Source organism: Pleurodeles waltl, chromosome 1_1, assembly GCF_031143425.1.
Source record: "Pleurodeles waltl isolate 20211129_DDA chromosome 1_1, aPleWal1.hap1.20221129, whole genome shotgun sequence".
Classification (NCBI taxonomy): domain Eukaryota; kingdom Metazoa; phylum Chordata; class Amphibia; order Caudata; family Salamandridae; genus Pleurodeles; species Pleurodeles waltl.
Window position 1 is genome coordinate 810,950,871 of NC_090436.1, and position 19,684 is coordinate 810,970,554.

General features: G+C 48.3%; 1 protein-coding gene across 5 annotated transcripts in view; it reads right to left on the bottom strand.

Annotated features, from left to right (window-relative positions):
• Positions 1–19,684, bottom strand: part of SMARCA2 (SWI/SNF related BAF chromatin remodeling complex subunit ATPase 2) — a 1,363,970-nt gene that overhangs the window by 648,893 nt on the left and 695,393 nt on the right. For all 5 annotated transcript variants that reach the window (XM_069228509.1, XM_069228519.1, XM_069228497.1 and 2 more), the window contains one exon: positions 7,153–7,319. In XM_069228509.1, the coding sequence (XP_069084610.1) occupies positions 7,153–7,319 (167 nt within the window). The remainder of the gene's footprint in view (positions 1–7,152; positions 7,320–19,684) is intronic.

Here is a 19,684-nt window from a genome sequence, read left to right on the forward strand (position 1 = left end):
CTTTTACAGCAGTGGGTGCTCCGTCTGTGGATGACTCCCAGGGTCCGGACTTCCTTGGCGATGGCACGCCAAATATCCTTCTTCTGGTGGGTGCTGACCCACAGGAATAGTACAGGGGAATGGGAGAAGATATAACCGTCCGCACCGTCACAGTCATTGGCCCCCTTCCCTACCCTTGCCATGTGGCACATGCACTCACCGTTGTTTCTTGCACGCCTCAATCCACCCCCCCCCCGCAATCTTTCATCCACCCCACTCCACACAGGCATAGCCCATACAGCATGTTCCCAGTGTACTTACCTGTTTGTCTGGAGGACCATAGAGTAGCGTGTACTGGGGGAGGACCTCATCCATGAGTTTCTCCAACTCCTCCGATGTGAAGGCAGGGGCCCTTTCCCCAGAAGCACAAGCCATTGTTTCTTCCAGACCGAGGTCACAGCAGCACCTGCAGTGTAGGTCCTCTCCTGTCAAAGATCAGCTATCGAGTGATTGAACAGATAGAAAATGGCTACACAAATAACAAAAAAACACAGTGGCTGTGTGGATAAGGTGCGCACTTCCAAAGATTAAGCTAAACTATATGTGGAGAAATCATGGCAGTAAAGTCTATGTTGAAGGAAGGAGTGCCCAAGCGGTTTGGCACCCAGCCACAGGGTGCGTAGGTTGTCGTCTGACAAGGCCACAGTCCATATGTAAGAAGAAAAGAAACCACAGCACATCACAGGTACGTAGAGCTGTCAATTTATTCCTCTATGGTATTTCGGGAAACACATCACTTTTTCAGTAAGGCAAAGATGGCCATGATGTCAAAGAGCCAATACAATTCTCATGTTTCGTCAGAATTTACTTTTTCAAGGCTCCAACTTTTGGAAATTGCGACGCCACTAGCAGCTAGAGAATAATTACTCCGTTTTTCACCGAGCTCAGACTTATCATGGTCTTCGGCCACCCTATTCTAATTCATGCCATGCTATTCCGTAATCAATTATGACCATTGGAATTTAACTACGCAACGTGACATTTCCAAAAGTTGGAGCCTTGAAAATTTCAATTCTGATGAAACACGTGTCGGCTGTTGTTTTCCGAACATGAGAATTGTATTGGCTCTTTGACATCATGGCCATTACTGCCTTTCTGAAAAAGTGATGTGTTTCCCAAAATACCATAGAGGAATAAATTGACAGCTCTACGTACCTGTGATGTGCCGTGGTTTCTTTTCTTCTTACAGATAGAAAATGGCGGTCACGTCCGCAGCGGTGCGTACCGTCACCGCCGGCGTACATCGTCATTGGCTCCTGGGACCCATAGGGTCCAATGTTAACCAATGCAGAATTGCGCCGTGGTCTTCGACCGCCTACCGCGACGGTGTACAACGCCAGAGCAGTTACCTCACATCCCATTGTCCCACTTTACAGGTCAGGCAGCCGCCATTTCAGGGGATCCCATGGCTTAATTTTTCACTGCGTCACACATACCTAGGCCTTGCCTCAACACTCATACAGGCCAAATTTCGGATTATGATTCGTGTTCTGTGTAAGCTGTGGGTACGTACCTCTGAGTTGGTTGACTCTGTGCTCGCTGTTGTCCTTCATAGGCACCGTCCGCTGGGACATGGGAGGAGATGGTGGCATCCTCCGGTGTACAGACCGCTGGTGGACCTGTCGACAATGGAGGAAAGACATGTGATCATCACCTACAGGCTTGATCGTGCCACAATCCTGGAACTGTGCGCCCAGCTGGAGCCAGACCTGATATCAGCTATCCACCATCCCACAGGAATCCCCCCCCTAGTGCAGGTGCTGTCAGTACTCCATTTCCTTGCAAGTGGGTCATTTCAAACAACAGTGGCCATAGCATCAGGGATGTCCCAGCCTATGTTTTCCAACATGTTGTCCAGAGTGTTGTCTGCCCTGCTGAAACACATGCGGAGCTACATCGTTTTCCCTCAGGTGGAGGATTTGCCTGCAGTGAAAGGTGACTTCTATGCCCTGGGACATATCCCTAACATCATACATGCCATTGATGGGACACATGTGGCTTTGGTACCCCCCGCAGGAGTGAACAGGTGTACAGAAACCAGAAGAGTTATCATTCCATGAATGTGCAGATGGTGGGTTTGGCCGACCAGTACATCTCCCATGTGAATGCCAAATTCCCTGGCTCAGTGCACGACGCTTACATCCTGCGGAATAGCCGCATCCCTTATGTGATGGGGCAACTCCAGAGGCACCGTGTGTGGCTATTAGGTGAGCACCTGGAAGCAAGTCAGTGGGAATGGTTGTCTGGGTCTGGGGATATCCCTACAGGTTAGTGTGTGTCTAACAGTTGTCCCTCGCCATTTGCAGGTGACTTTGGTTACCCCAACCTGTCATGGCTACTGACCCCAGTGAGGACAAGGGCAGAGGAACGCTACAATGAGGCCCATGGGCCAACTCGTCGGATTATAGAGCGGACCTACGGCCTCCTGAAGGCCAGGTTCAGGTGCCTCCATGTGACAGGTGGATCTCTATTCTACTCGCCAAAGAAGGTGTGCCAGATCATCGTGGCCTGCTGTATGCTTCACAACTTAGCTTTGCGACGACAGGTGCCTTTTCTGCAGGAGGATGGTCCAGATGGCGGTGTTGTGGCAGCTGTGGAGCCTGTGGACAGTGAAGACGAGGAAGCAGAAGAAGAGGACATCGACATCAGGAACTCGGTGATCCTGCAATATTTCCAGTGAGACACAGGTAAGAATACAAACCTGCCTACTACATGTACTTTAACACTACTACCTCTCAACTGTGTCGTTTTCACCCAGTGTATGGTCATTGAGTTGTCACTTTCCCTTACGATTTCACAGATGTGGGTCCCACTGTGTGACATCTGCGGGTCCCACTGTGTGACATCTGCTTTGTTTCCTCATGGACTAGAGCTGTGTGACATAGGTATGTTGACATTACATTTGAAAGAGCATTTTGACACTGTAATTGCGAATACACTATTTTGAAATCACAGACTGACTCCAGATTGTTTTGTGCTTCAAGGGTGTTTATTTAAGTGCTCAATAGTTGAGGGGGTTGTAAAATGATGAGGGGTGATGGCGGAGGAATGTCCATGGCAGCGTCCAGTCTATTAGTCTCACAGGTGCATTGCCCAAATGGGCATAGGAAGTGGAGCTGGGGCAGTTTGAGGATGGACAGGGTGATAAAGTGGGAAAGAAGGATGACATTCAGGGTGGTCTCATTTCTTGGCGGGGGTCTTGGGATTGTTCTCTGTCTTTGTCCTGGATCTCAGGGACCGTTTGCGGGGAGTTCACCCTCTGCAGGGGGTGGGGTGCTGGTCCTGTGGCGGTGCCTCCTGTCCATTAGCGCCAGCGGAGGTGGTGGGCAGTTCATCGTCCAGGATAGTGTCAGGGGCCCCTTTGTTGTGCCACAATGTCCCTCCTGGTGTTGAGGACTTCTTTCAGCACCCCTACGATGGTGCCGAGGGTGGAATTGATGGATCTGAGTTCCTCCCTGAAGCCCAAATACTGTTCCTCCTGCAGGCGCTTGGTCTCCTGAAACTTGGCCAGTACCGTTGCCATCGTCTCCTGGGAATGGTGGTAGGCTCCCATGATGTTGGGGAGGGCCTTGTGGAGAGTGGGTTCCCTTAGCCTGTCCTTCCCCCGTGTTCCTGGGCCTCCGTCCCCTGGACCGTGTGCCCACTGCCACTGCCCCCAGGTCCCTGTTGTTGTTGGGGTGGTGGGTTAGCCTGGGTTCCCTGTAGTGGTGGACACACTGCTGATTGACGTGTCTGGGGGACAGAGGTATGGGCCCGCTGGGTGGGTGCTGTGCTGGTGTTTCCAGAGGGGGGAAGCTCTGTGGTGGCCTGTGACTGTGTCAGGGGAACCGACTGTCCAGAGGTCCCCGATGGTCCGGGCTGGTCATCTAGATCCAGTTGGACAGAGCTGCTGTCATCACTGTGGGCCTCTTCTGTTGGTGGTGTGGACGTGTGTGGACCCTCCTGTCCGGTGACGTTGGGTAGGGGTCCTGCAGGGGTATAAAAGGATGTTTATTACATCTGTGTGTGCCATGGTGTGCAATGGGTGGGTGACTGTGTACCCCAGTGCCTGCATTCCTGTGTGGGTCCTTGTGTGATGGTGGTTTACGGGGGGTGTATGGGTATGTGCAGTGGCCATGCTTTGGTGATGGGTGTCCATGCTTTGTTGCATGCAGGGCTTGGTGTTAGGATGTGTGGTTTGTGATGTTGGGTCATTTGTGAGGAGTTGGAGTGATGGGGGTGAGGGTATGTGATAGCATGCAAGTAGGGTGGGGGATGTAATAGTTAAGATTTGACTTACCAGAGTCCATTCCTCCATCTACTCCTGCGAGGCCCTAGAGATGCAGAATCGCCAAGACCTGCTCCTCCCATGTTGTTAGTTGTGGGGGAGGAGGTGGGGGTCCCCTGCCAGTCCGCTGAATCTCAAGGTGGTGTTTTGAGACCACAGAACGCACCTTCCCCCGTAGGTCGTTCCACACTCTTCCTGATGTCATCCCTATTTCTTGGGTGCTGTCTCACTGCGTTGACCCTGTCCACTATTCTGTGCCATAGCTCCATCTTCCTAGCTATGGAGGTGTGCTGCACCTGTGATTCGAATAGCTGTGGCTCTACCTGGATGATTTCCTCCACCATGACCCTGAGCTCCTCCTCAGAGAACCTGGGGTGTCTTTGCCGTGCCATGGGGTGGTGTGGGTGATGTGTGGGGTAGTGTGTGTAGTGATAAGTGGGGTGATATTTAGTGGTGTGTTATGTGAGGTGCGTGATAGTTATGTGGGTGATGGTATTGTGTGCCTGTGGATGCTTGGTGGTAGTTTGTAGTGTCTCTCTGGCCTTCTCTCTGTAAGTTTTGTCGTAGGAGTTTGTGGGTGATGTGGGTGTGTGTTTTATATTGTAATGGGCGTGTGGGAGTGGTGTGTGTATGTGTATCAGGTGTGTGTATTTGATTTGTCCAATGTGGTAGTGTTTTGTAAATTTGTGTGTATTTTGAGCGCAGCGGTGTGTACCGCCAATGGAATACCGCGGTTGAAAGACCGCCGCATGGATTTGTGGGTCGTGATAGTGTGGGCGTATTTCTGTTGCCGTGACAGTGGAGGTTTTGTTTTCGCCAATTTATCACTGACCTTTGGTGTGGCGGACTTGTGTGGGTGTCTCAATTTTGGCGGATTCCGAGCAGTGGGTCATAATGACCGTGGTGGAATTCCGCTGCTGCGGCGGTGTGTTGGCAGTCTTCTGCACGGCGGTAAGCGGCTTTTACCGCCAATGTTGTAATGAGGGCCTATATCTCATTATGGTATATATATAGTATATACAGAGCCAGCTCAATGCCGTCCTTTTGGACTCTATCAAGGGGAATGAGGGGAAGAAAATTAGATTCACTTTACAGGTCGAACCATGTGTTGATTGGAGAGAAAATCTGTCTCACCGTGAGCAGGTCTATACCACCTGGTGGCTAGAGGTCAGTCACGAACATGATTTCGACCAGGTAGCCATTAAGGTATCCCTAAGGGTATTATTGAATGGAAGCAAGGGCTTCAATGTTACTGGCCCACACTTTAAAATCTATCAAAACATTTGTCTTAGTGGAGGGGAGCTTTAATTCCCATCCATAAGCTGCCTTCCGAACAACCACTGCAGATGAGAAACTTTCTATTATTGATGGCTCATGTGGCAAGTCCACCTTTGTTTCAGGGGGAAGTATCAAGCCCCTAGGCATTTTGTAAGCCAAGGTATAAGGCATCATCAGTATAATTAGGGGGGAGCAAGCCATCTGTCTCATCATCATCAGTGTGCTGCGGTGCACCCTATTCTGGCACAGGATCAGAATCAAAACCAAAAAGAAAATGAAGCCTCTGCTGATAGCTGCATCTCAGTAGAGACACTGCATTAAAGGTAGTGTGCATGAAACTGGTTTCAAATTTGCCATCACTGATAACAATGAGGTTACACTACAAGTGTAACTTTACTTCTAGTAAAATTACTAGGAGTAACTTTACACTTGTAATTTGTGAATACCAAAACAGTAGCAAAGTTAAAATAGGAAGTGTAATCTTAAACAAAAGTGTAGACTTACCTTTCTCAATCAGGTCCACATTCTCTGGTATGGGCACCCTATCAGACTTTTCTTCAAAAGCACCATGTGATGACTCAGTAGGGTCTGTTTGCCTACCACACAGCAATATAGGCACATGTAGTAAATCTGATGAGGTGATAAATAATGGTCACTCTCAGAACTTGGGGCTCTAGAGAAAGTATTTGCTAATTAGCTACCCAGCAGTTTGGGGATGGGAAAGAATTATCATGGCGAATTCAATTAGAATCCCTCATCTGGTTTCACCACAATAACTCTACTACCCAAACCTTCTAGGTCTACTGAAGGAGATTTTGATAAGGCCATTGATCAAGTCGCAAAATACATTTCTATATGCAGGGAAATATTACATGTCCTGATACACTCAGTTGAACTTTACAAACAAAGTGGCAAGTGGTGGGCGAATTAGCCCCAGTATTCTTATAAGAAGAAATCTCTTCATGGACTTCTACACTTGTTTTTCCCGAAACATCATCACATCACACTAAATTACCTTAAGTGTACATAGGTCCAAGGAAGTGATCAGAAGGAAATTCATCCTGCATCAGAAATCAAATTTTTTTAACAATATTTTATAGAATTCTCCTACCTCGCTTTATCAAAAAAATAGTCACTCAAATCGCAATGTAACATTCATTAACCAATACAGCTTTACATTGTGACCCATAAATTAATCAGGATTAGCACACCTCAGTACAATTTTGTATTTATACTTTCTCTACATTTCTAATCTGAATGCTCCACCTTTGGTTGCAGCTTAAATTTAAAATTTTAATTAGAACTATTTATATAGCAGCTGTTTTTGTTACTGAAACAAAACTTTTAGTTGCAAATCTAGCCTTACAAAAGAAAACTTTCATGTAAATTTATTTAATCATAACTTAAGATATAAGTATTCTGTACTCCGCAGTTTCATGACTCTATGCATCACAGACACCTTTTCCTTAAATATTTAAGCATACTAAACAACAGGCAGAAACAACAAACCCACATGGAAAAAAAGTATGACCAAAAGCCATTTTAATTTTTCATTAAAACTGATTTACCATCAAGACGCAGATGAGGAAAGCTACGGAAAGCAAAATATTCCTGCATAATTGTCATAAGTGATGTCATCTGACAGAAGAGTAGAACTCTGTGGTTCGTAGCTCGCAACTTTGGCAGAATACGATCAAGAAGTTCAAATTTTCCTGAGGCTCGATAAAGGTCTGCTCTGTTTCACAAGGGGAAAAAAAACAAAATCAGTTTATAGAATGAATGTCAATACTGCTCTCTATCTCAAAAGCTGCAAATTGCTAAGATGCAGGACAGTGTGGTAGAGCTGTAATACTGTCATTCATAAAATTTGTTCTTCTATTGCCAACCTTAACATGCAGCTGCAGCCAGTGATTGGTATCCAACCTGTACCTTTGGAGACACAACTTGGTTACCACTAGATAACACACCCATCTCAGTTAAGAGACGGACATACTGAACTAGAAAGCAAGATATATGGCGACTTTAAAAAAACAAAAAAACAAAAATTGAATTTAGGCTGGACATTCACCCCTCCCGTTCACATCTCTCCATTTAGTAGTGAGTCACCCATTTTGGGGGCAAGAGGTTTTAGTGAATATATATCATATTTGTCCCTTGAAATCCAATTTAAGTAATGTACTTCAGCAACCAGTTGAAATTGGTCTCTCTTCCCACTCAAATATGTCACTTAAAATGTTTACTATTTTGCTATGTTGAATTTAATTTTTTTTTGCCATTTGGATGGATTGTGAAAGGGCGAGTGGCGCTGGCAGATAAATAAAGTCTAATGAACTAAGGGTACTGGAGTTATTACAGGAGAGTACTGATTACTGATTTCATATGTGTATAACTATTTATGAAATACTTATTAAGCAAACAATACTTAGAAAATTGGGACATCCATGGCCAGACCAGACTCCAGTTTTCCAATCTTCCAGCCTCTGATTTGTCAAGTCAGTCTCAGCCAGTTTAACCACACAGAAAGGTTCAGAAGACACTCTGAGAGGCTTCCACCAAACTCTTCCTGTCCTCCCACTTCTCTCCATGAGACTTTACTAACAACCACTTCAACCCATTTTGCTAAACTAACTTACTAACCGGACCCTTGCTACCTAGAGCATTAACCCGACTAAGCCACCTCCTTTACATCAATCCGCAACTAAGTACATTATTCACCCATCACTGATTTTCATTTTCACTTTGTAGTTAATAAAAACCAATCAGCAACATGGACCTGCCACAGCAGGTGCACTCCATACGGACCACATAATTTTCACTTATGCACATCATTCTTCACCAGATTGGAGGTATTGGTTAGCAACACATTGGAATGATTTAGGACAGGAGGGGTAGTATAGTATTACTAAACGCACCACCTCACAAAATCCAGTAACAAGTGGGCAAGTAAATATACATTTAGAATACATTTGGGTGGTGCCGGGGTATCTGTATGCCCTACTACTAGAGGCAGTGCAGCGTAAGTGAAATAGTTACACTATACCGACATACAACAAAAAATACCCACCACTCAAAGTAATGGTTGAAAGTAGTATTAAATTAGGAGTCCATAGATGTCAGGTCAAGAGCTATTCCTTTAATGGTATAGCGAAAAGTGTCTGTTCTTTGCACAGTCATAAGTTAATACATCCAACAGCCAACATGTGTTTTGTCATCCTCGTGACTTTTTCCAAGGCTAAAGTAGTGAATTATTTCACAAATAAAGCAACACTGCCACAACGATATCCAGAATAGTAAGACAAACTGCAAGGATGAATGATAGTCAATCTGATAGAGCTTAAAGAAGGTCAAACGCATCCTTAGCAGAGACCATTCACAAAACCAAAGTCACCAATGCTGTCCAGTCATCTAAGTATACACAAACAAGTCCAACCTGCCAAGTAGTCCAAGCACTCTAATAATGTGGTCTAGCACCAATAGAATAATGATGGCAGAGGGTCTTGATGGTCACAAAACCCTATGGCGAGAGACCTTGATAGGGCCTCCACCTCGAAATACAGCAATGCGCTTGTGACGGGGTGTGCGGTGGTACGAAGGACTCTGAGACTTGTTTTAAGTGATAGTGCTTATTTATTAAAAAGTTGTGAAAATTAAGAAGAAAAAATGTTGTTGTTTCACTCCTCCGGGCTTCTCTCTTTAACGTCTCTCTCTTCGTGTCTTTTATAGGTTCCCCTCTTGGCTGGCGCTGTTTAGATGTGGACTCCCAGGTGTACCGGAAAACAAAAGGAACGGAAGGAAAGGTAAGTTGGATGTAGGGATATCTCTAACAGACAACTAAGAGTTTATGATATAATGGGGGGGGAGAGAGAGAGAGAGAGAGAGAGAGAGAGAGAGAGATATGAGTGGGAGGGCAGGAACATGTGAGTTGCCCAAAACACCCTTAGTGCTCCCCTGTAGGTCCTGTTTGGCCTTTAGTTCGATCTTCCCTGTTGTTTTCCCTTCAAACCCCCTTCTCAGACCCCCTCCCCTCCTGTCTCGCTCCCATCTCCCCCGTGCCCTTGTATTTTAGCGCGGTTATGGCATCCTTGAAACAAGGACCGTACCTTGTTGAGCCAGGTCCCTCCGGGGGCGTGGCGGAAAGTGCTAGTCTCCTGTTGTCCGGTGGGTTTTTCAGATGCTGTCCAGGTTCTGGGAAGCTTCGGGTTCCCGGTCTCGTCGTCTCCGTTGGCCGTCTTCTTCGTGTCCTCCCGGTCCTGATCTCCTTTCCTCGCGTCCGATCCCGAGGAAAGCTCCTCCGCCTCTGTTCCGTGTCCGTCCTCCTTTTCTGTGCCCGGGACCCGGAAATCCGAGTCCCAGGCGTCTGTGGCCACTCCCACGTCGTCATGGGAACGTGAGACTCCGTCGACTGACGCGCGCAAACAGCGCCAGTCGGAGGAGCTGGTAGGCGTGGTGGAAGACACCCACCTACAGCGCTCAAACTACTGGGTTCAGCTACAGCGTTTAACCGTGTTCTCCGAAGTAGAGATCCTCATTTCCGCCTCCGTATCCCTTTAGGCAGTCTGGTGCAGATCCTGGTTGAGCAAGGCAATATCAGCGCCCATCTCCCCAATTTTCGTTTCTAATAGGGTTTTTGAATCACAAATAGCTTGATAGCTTGGAGGATGATGAGCATGTCCATTCCCCCCCATCATCCGATGAGAACCGTGTATCTGTCCATTTCAGCCTGACTCGGTTGTCAGGTGACAGTCCAAATGGCAGGTGCAGGGACTGCAGGTAATTCACCGTTCTCCCTTCCGCACAGAATAGGGATGGACCGCACCTGCTCCCCACACCCACCCCACAGTGGTCTCTACAGGTAGGGACCAACCCGTTTGTGCCATAGGTCCGGCCTGGGCAACACATGTAAGGGCGCTAAACGGGGGCGTGTCACAACACCAAGCAGCAGGGGCCAGAAAAGCGCAGGGAGAATCCGCAGATCAAGGGCCCTCCGGGTGGCATGGAACTACTCCAAATAGTTAGAGGGGTCATCTGGACAAGGGTTTAGTACCCCCACCAGGCAGGCAAGTTCCCAAGGCGAGGCCCGTGAGCGCAAGTCCGACAAATCTCCATGTGTTCTCCACACAGGTCCCAGCAGCACAGATTGGCAGGGGGCCCAGGCCACAAGGCCCTCATGGGGAACCCCCAACTCAGCTGCAAAATAGAAGGGCACCTTCCAGCCCTCAACACACTGGGCCCTCCTCAGGGCTATGAGCGATGGCCATCCAAGGTCAGCACTGGTGGCTTAGGTCTTGCCATGTTGCGCATGCAGTCAGACCACTCCAGCCTCTCTCTTCTGGCCGGCCGCATACGAGCCGGGCCCTTCCCACCGCTCACTTAGTGTCGCTCCATTCGCACTGCGGGCAACGGCCACCCCCGTAGTCACTCCGGAGTCTGATCTGGCTCCTGATGCCCGGTGCGGCCCACAGGCCTCTGGGTCGCACCCAACAGGATCAAAGGTGGGTGGGCCGGTCCCACCACACTGCCCGGGCCCTTGGGTCAGCAACCCCTCTCTGGCCACCCAACACCACTCTGCAAAGTCTCCTGCCTGGCACAACTCCAGTAGGTCCAGGCCAGCGGTATCCAGGGCCGCACCCAGCAATGAAGCGTGGGCCGGGGAGAACTCAGTCAGTCACGCCCGCCATCTTAGATGTCATGCTTCTCAGGCAGAGGGTTCTCCTCCACCCAGGCTTCTTCATCCTAGTGGTTTCTGTGCGGAGGGGCAGGAGCTCTCTAACTTGTGTCCGCCATATTGGTCTTCCAGGCCAATGCCCCCCCACCCCCAGCTGTTTTTTTAATGTTGGATTTAAATGATAGTTATTGTTATTATGTAACAAACCATAACAAGATACATTAGAGATGGAAGCAATGTGCAGGAAAGTAGCATCTTTCTGACATAGTTACCCCCACTGTTTGTATGGTGTCAGGGTGTTTTGACTGTAGTACACTAGGATCCTGATAATCAGGAACCCAGATGTCTGTGCTCACTCCTCTAAGTTTGGTTGCTGGTAAACTTTTTACACCCACAGTTGGCATACTGGTGCACCCATGTTAGTCCCTAGTATATGGCACTTAGGTACCCATGGGCTGCTGCATGTATTATGCCACCCATGGGAGCCCATCCAGAGTCTGCAGGCCCACCATTGCAGTCTGCGTAAAATAGTGCATGCACCTTTCACTTCAAATATACGGTTTGCCTTATATTGCAGTCACTGCACTTGGACATTTTAAGTTATCCCTCTGGCAGGCCCTTCATCCCAAGAGCAGGGTGCATGTCCTTAAGTGTGAGGAGTAGGAAGCTGGCTCTGTATATACTATACCAAAGTAATGTATATTGTGCACAGAGTCTAGTTGATCTCCAGAGACATTACAGTGGGTAAAGAAGACAATACTAATGCTCTCTTTTGTAACAGTGTGGTCGAGATGTTAGGCTTATCAGAGGGTAGTGCTAAGCATTTGTTGTACAAACCAGTTAAGAAATGAGGCACACACTCAATGATTAACTCCAGGCTAATGTTGTATGTATCAAAACATATACCGTTAAATTATTTCTAGAATCAAAAGGATTTTTGTTGCAGGTAAGTACAGTTTCAAGAACGTATCACTTTCAAGTACCAAAAGCACTTTGTTTAGAATTCACAGATAAAACAGTTTACAGGTAAGTAATGCTTTTCAGTTTCAAAAGTGGACAGAGTGCAATTTCTCACAGAAAGCAATGCTTAGGGGAGGAAAAGTAACAATACAATTCACAGGTAAGTACTTGACTTACTTTCCCAGTCATCGGGGTTTGAGGTGTCCACAGGGGAAAGTTCAGGAAGACCCCAAGAGTGCGCCACCAGCAAAACGGGGCCGGCCAGGTGGAGAGGTCAAAGTTGGTGTTGGGTGCTCAATGGAATCCTATGGCGAAAGGGGGCACTCTTAAGGTTAATAGCTTGCAGGTAAGTACCCACGACTTCAGGGCACAGACCTGGGGCTTTAGATCAGCACTGGGAGGGGGGCCTAAGGTCAAAACCAAGCATGCACCCTCAGCGGCACAGGGGCAGCCGGGTACAGGGTGCAAACACAGCATTGGGCACCCAATGCTTTTCAAGGTGACAACCCCAGGGGTCACAAAGATGCTCAGCCATTGCCCAGGAAGTCGACTGAAGAAAAACAATTGCTGGACAGGTAAGTAGAGAGGCCTCTAGACGTTGCTGGACTGTCGGTTGGGTTCCCCAAGGCCAGGGGGCTGCTGGGGTATCTTTAGGTGTCAGAAAATCTTCACCGGAGCTGTTCGCGGTCAGAGGGGTCTTCAGACTTTAGGCTGCGGGCGTTGTCGTGTTAGTCAGAAGGGGTCAAGCCAGGGTGAACTTGAGGTTAGAATCACCTGGGGACCTTCTCTGGACTGGTGGGCCACCTGGACATGGGCTGTGTGCATCGGGTGCAGAGTAGGCAGGACCCGCAGATCCGAGGAAGCTCTGGAGTCCTTCTTGGAGGTTTTGTTGTGGACAGGCTGCTGTCCCTGAGAGATCTTGGTCCTTGAGTACGCAGGCAGTCCACTCGGGGTTTGTAAAGGTTGCTGGTCCGGCAGGACACGTCGTCGTCTTGTAGCAGGATTCTTGAAGCTACAGACCGGCCAGTAGGGCTAGGGCCAAGTCCGTTGTTGTCTGGAGTCTTCCCTGCTGGTGCGGCTCTTCAGTCCTTCTTCTTGTTAGGTCACCGGGAATCTGAAGAGCAAATGTCAGGGGAGTCCCTTAATACTAGATTAGGGGCATTACAGGGATCAGTGGGCAGTAGCCAATGACTACTGTCCCTGAGAGTGGCTACACCCTTCCTGTGCCTACTCCCTTTGGTGGAGGAGGGCACATTCCTAGCCCTATTGGCTAACACCCTCCAAAGCAAGATGGAAGATTCTGCCAGGAGGGGTCCACCTCAGCTCTGGGCACCTTAGCGGTAGTCCCACCTGGGGTGGACAGTCCCACTGGTGTTTACTAATTTTCCTGCCAGACCTGCCACCAAAAGTGGGGCCTGGTCCGGGGGGGGCACCTCCACTAGCTGGAGTGCCCTGGGGCACCGTAGCAGGAGGTAGGAGCCTTTGCGGCTCACTGCAAAGTGTTGCTGTTCCTGCAGGGCAGAGGTGTGAACCACCTCCACCCAGAGCAGACTTTGTTCCTCCAGACAGCACAAAAGCTCACACACCATGGGGTCAGAAACTTGTCTGTTAGTGGCAGACTGGCTTAGACCGGTCAGCCCAACACTAGAGGATTGGTGAAACACATTTCAAAGATGTCCTGTCGGAGTATTTTTCAATAAATCCAACACTGGCATCAACTTAAGTTTATTGTGCTGAGAAGTTTGATACTAGACTTCCCAGTCTTCAGTGAAGCCATTGTGGAGCTGCAGAGTTCGTATAGACAAACCCCCAGCCCATGTACTCAATATGGCCACACTGCACTTACAATGTCTAAGAATGGACTTAGACACTGTAGGGGCATATTGCTCATGCAGCTATTCCCTCACCTGTGGTACAGTGCACCCTGCTTTAGGACTGTAAGGCCTGCTAGAGGGGTATCATACCTATGCCACAGGCAGTAGTTTGTGGGCATGGCATACAGGGAGGGATGCCATGTCGACTTTATCTTTTTATTTCGCCCAGCACACACAAGCTGCAATGGAAGTGTGCATGTGTTTGATGGATAATACATGCTGCAGCCCTTAGGGACCCTCCCTGGCCAAAGGGCCCCTGGTACCACTGGTACCTTTTACAAGACCTTAGCTGTGTGCCAGGGGTGTGTCAATTGTGTAAGCAATGGTACAGTTTAGGGCAAGAACACTGTTGCTGGGGCACGGATAGCAGGATCCCAGCGCACACTCAGACAAGTCAGGCAAAAAAGAATTTGGGGGTGGGGGGTGTAACCATGTCTAAGGGGCACTTTCTTACATAAGGGTACTCTTGCATTAGCAGGGTACCCATACGCACCCCAGACTCTATTCCCTGGGCTTTGTCAGTGCGGGAAAAGCATCATAAGATATATAGTGGACAGTGGTCAACACAAGCGCTCCACTAGATAATTGCTTCTCCGAACCTAGGCATGTTTGGTATCAAACATGTTGGAATTATGCAACTACACAGATTCTAGTGACAGTTGCATGATCCCATGTACTCTGGGGTTACTTAGAGGATTCACCAGTTCTACCTGTGCATACTTACAGGGTCTGGCTGCCAGCCAACGCTGCTGCAGACCCCAGACACTGTTCTGCCCTCCTGCTGATGAGCCTATCTCAAGTGTGGGAAGGCAGAAAAAAGGATTTCCGGCAAAGGAGAGGTGTGACCAAATCTCCCACTGAAATAAGTGTCTCTGGGCTTGGGTGGAGTGGCCTCTGAGCACCACCAGACTGCTTTGAGGGCACATTTTGTGCCCTCTTTGCATAATCCGGTTTGCACAAGTTCAGGAAACCCCGGTTCCCCCTCTAGCACGAAACCGCACGAAAGATAGTTGAGTGACCATCCCCCTGCCCAACTCCTCCCATAGGGAGGTGCTCAGAGCTCTGCCAGGTGGCCACTTCATTCTGCCATCTTGAAAATATGATGTGCAGAGGCCCCTGGGAGTATCTGACTGGTTAGGCCAGGTATATGATGTCCCTGACCCCCAAGGATAGGCAGGTCACTTCAGAGAGCGAACAACCCTCTTTTTGGGTTACTTAAGGGTTCCGCCGAGGGTGGATCCTCAGATTCGTAGAGCAAGACTCTCTGCAAGACATGTTCTGCTTCAGGACTCCGGAACCAATGCTGGTCTGCTTCTGGAACTGAAACAAGACTGTATCCAGTTGGGAGAGCTCCCATTGCAACCTTATTTTGCCAGCTCCTGCAAGATTTCTACAACATCCGTGGCTGTGCATCCTTCAGGGTCACAAGGACTCTGTTGCTCTGCTGCTGAGGCCTCCCTGCGACTCCCTGTGCCTGAGGGCAGTGGGTCTCTCATGTGGGCTTCTCCAACTCAGATGACTTTCTCGCTGCTGAAGGCCTGTCCTGACTCCCCAACAAGGGTCAAGTCACTGGGACTTTGCTGGTCCTCCAAAATCTGCAATCTTCCTTGCATCAGCTATCTGCATTTGCCAAGGCTTGTTGGTGGGTCCTGCTGGCCACTGACCCTCCTGCAATCCGGCGACCAAAGTGAGACAGCTTGTGGGCGACTCCAAGGATCTCCTACATCCCTGTGGACTCTGCAGCTGGACTTTTTCCTTCACTGTCCTGCAGGTACTTCACCTCCAAGAGTGTGGGCATTGCCTACCTGCACCGTCTGGACATCTCCGAGTGGTCTGACACGGTCACCTACTTTTTCAGGTTCTTCACATCTGGAATCCACCCTTGGGTCGCCCCGGCCTGGTCCACGGGTCGCGACAGCAGCTGTACAACCAAGGCTTCCACTGACTCCAACAAGGGTTTCTGACGCCACTTCACTGTTATACACCAGGGCTCTCTGGTGTAGGTACTCCGGTCTTCTGGATATCCACGGGTGGGGCACTATGCAACCTTCTTTGTGCCAACTGGTTTCCCCAGGTCCAATGGTAAGGGTCTTGAATTCATAAAAAAAATCAACTGCGAAGGTCCTGTGTTTGCCTATGGGACACCTGGCTCAATAACTACTCTGGGCCTCGGGGCCTGTGGGATTTCTGGTACGTACCTCTGGTAATTTCCTACTCCCCCAGCCCCTGGTATTCTAACACACTTACCTTGATTGGGCACCTCCATTCTTATACCACGTTCTTGGCATATGGTTTGCCCCCCATAGGGCTCCATGTATTCCCATGCTTTTCCTACTTGTTACTAAGTGTATATTTTGTATGTGTATATACCTCCAAGTGGAGATACACCAAGGTTAGTATAGTCTTAGTGGTGTAATAAAGAAACCTTTATTTTTGCAACACCCGGTGTGGTTCTTTCTTGAGAACAGTTACTGACAGACTATTGTGGTATTGCAAGTGATATATAATCCTCCAAGATAAGTGTTAGCTGCTCACCACAGCTACCCCTAGAGAAATTTTGCAATCTGAACACTATCATTAAGGGTTCTCTGGAGTCAACTTAGGGTGCCACTCCATAGTTGTACACCATAATCTGAGCCAGCTTCCTACACAAGCAACTGAATAAATGAACATCGTCTATGTCAGAAGTGGCGTGCGCAATGCCTATATAGAAGCCACTCCAGCACGCTGAGATCAGTTTCTTTCATTAATATTTCTGCACCAAAAACACAAAGCCACGTCAGAATGATTTTTGACCAGTGTACAGAGTAATAGAATCTTTTTGATGAACAGCCGTGTTTGCAGAACAGGGAGGATGACAGGTTCAGTGAGGAATCTGTGGAAAGATACAGTCTCCACCACTAAAAGCATTACCGAAGGTAACATGTTCCTCTGATAAAGACTCCTAACAGAAGATTCCTCACCTTAAAATAGATACCAAAGCAATACCATCCCATCGGTAGGTCTGCTAACTGGCTTAAACCAAAAGGTCCTGGAGGACTGAATGGGCAAAGTGTCTATCTCGACGAACTGAACTGTCCTGGCAGTATTTTGTGAACGTGTGGAGTGACACCCACATAGCAGACTGACAGCTGTCCAGGGCAGAACTCCGCATCCTAACGCAGTAGTAACAGCCTTGGCACTGGTAGAATGAGATAACAAGCGTTCAGCAGGCCGCTTTTTAGCTTGTGATTAACAGATGTTGATACAGAGTACAATCCATCGAGAGATGGTCAATTTCTGCACCACCCTGCTTTATTTAGGTACAGCGAATTTTTCTTCGAGCAGTACCCTTACGCGTGGTCAGCTGGCGTCGGTTGAGTCTGCATTCGTCGTTGTTGTCATGGTTGCTGTAATTATGCTGCGTTCATAAATAGGTGCCACTCCGGTGCGCTGACGTCAGTTTCTTTTCACGACTTTCCAAACCATTAGCGTGGAGCCACGAAGAACACATACTGGTGCGCCAGAACTAGGGCCCTGGAAGGGGGTCCCTATCCCTAGAAATCAGTTCACAGAACGGGGGGATGGGTGGGTCGCTAAGGAATCTGCAACTGGAATCTGTATCTACCAGATAATTTGTTATTGAAGGTAAGTAACTTGTTTATCTGATAGAGGCTCCTAGTTGCAGGATCTTATCTTAGAATAGATACGCAGGCAATACCACCCCTGGAGGTGGGTCTGCCAACTAAGATCATACAAGAAAGTCCTGCAGGACCAAACTGCCAAAGTAAACATCCCTGCAGACCTGACTGTCTAGTAAATAGTGTTTAATGAATGTGTGCAGGGACACCCATGTTGTTGCCTGGCAGATGTCCAGGACTGGAACTCTGTGTGCTAATGCAGTGGTCGTAGCTGCTGCTCTGGGTGAGTGAGCACGCAAACCTTCAGGGGGTTGCTTCTTAGCCAAAGTGTAGCACATTTTGATGCAGAAAACAACCCATCTAAACATGGTTCTCTTCTGCACCGCCCATCCTTTCTTCGCACCCACATAACCCACAAAGAGTGGATCATCCACCAGGAAATCTTAGCTACAACTGAGGCAGAACGTCAATGCTGTTTTTGGAACCAGATGGTGGAGCCTCTCCTCCTAACGAGAAGTATGTGGGGGTGTGTCAAAAGTAGGCAAGGTGATGGATTGGCCTAATGAAAAGGCATGACCACTTTAGGTAGGAAAGAGGCACTAGTACGAAGCACCACTTTTCCAGGATGGACAGAGATGAAGAGCACGCAGCTCACTCACTCTCCGCACAGAGGTGATGGCCACATGGAAGGCTGTTTTTAAGGTGAGGAGTGAACTAGGATAATTACGGAGAGCCTCAAACGGAGCACACATGAGGAAAGTGAGTACAAGGTTCAGACCCCACTAAGGCATTATGAATTGGGTGGCGGAAACATGTGTGTAAGACCTCAAAGGAATCTCGCAACAATTGGAGATTTAACCAAGGAGGGTTGATCAGGTAGTCTGAGGAAAGCAGTGATGGCAGACAGATAACCCTTAAGGGTGCCCAAAGCAGAGCCCTGCTGGGCAAGAGAGAGTACAAACAAAAGAACCTCAGACAGAGGTGCAGAAAGGGGATCAACAGTCTTGTTGGTACACCATGCCACTAATTTCGGCCAACGACAGGCGTATGCCGTTTTGGTGGAGGGATGCCTAGCTGCCAAGATAACATCACAGACTTTGGGCAGAATGTAGAAAGCTGTCAACTGCTGCTGCTCAATCTCCACGCAAGAAGGCAGAGACTAGACAGGTTCGGGTACAGAATCCTCCCCTGCTGCTAGACAGAAGATCTTCCTGAAAAGGCAATCTGAGTGGAGTATCGATGCAACTCAGACGCTCAGGAAATCATACACTCCGTGCCTTGTCCGGAACAACAAGAACTACTCGGGCCCAGTCGTTCTTTATTTTTCCAGAATCTAAGAGGTGATTTCCAACAACTAAAAGAGACAGACCCTAACACAAGTAGGGGTGCCGAACAGAGCCACAACTTCATATCTGCTGGTCATATGCCAAACTGCGGCATCTTTGAAAGGAGATGCTTTTCAGGAATAATCAGCTACTGGTTTTCCCACACAAGAAGAAGCAGATACCTTAGTGAGACTAGACCAAATGGTATGAATAAATCAAAAAGTTTTCTGTTGAATCATGTCCAATAGCAGCAAAGAAATGATAGCAGCAAATTGGAAGCAATCAGATCCATCTTAGATAATCACATGGTACACCAAGCTCAGGACCATAATAGTCACTGAAGAAATAATGTATGATGTGAGCATTCAGCACAACTGGTTCAACTACCATTGGAAGCCCATCTTCTTAGCATCATCAACTGCTCCACTAGACCTAAAAGGCTAAACAAACACTTGATCTCAACTAGCAACAATACCTAGAGGAGGACTTAGGTGCAAATGGAAAGTGTGATTATTTGTGGGGAGGAGTAAGAACCCTTGCATTTGTGTAATATTTGTCAGTGTGAGTGTGTGGGAGCGGGGGGAAGGGCTAGGGAGTTCCAAGTTAAAAATGAGTTGCAGCAATTGGCGATTATTTGCAGATTTATTGGACTGGTT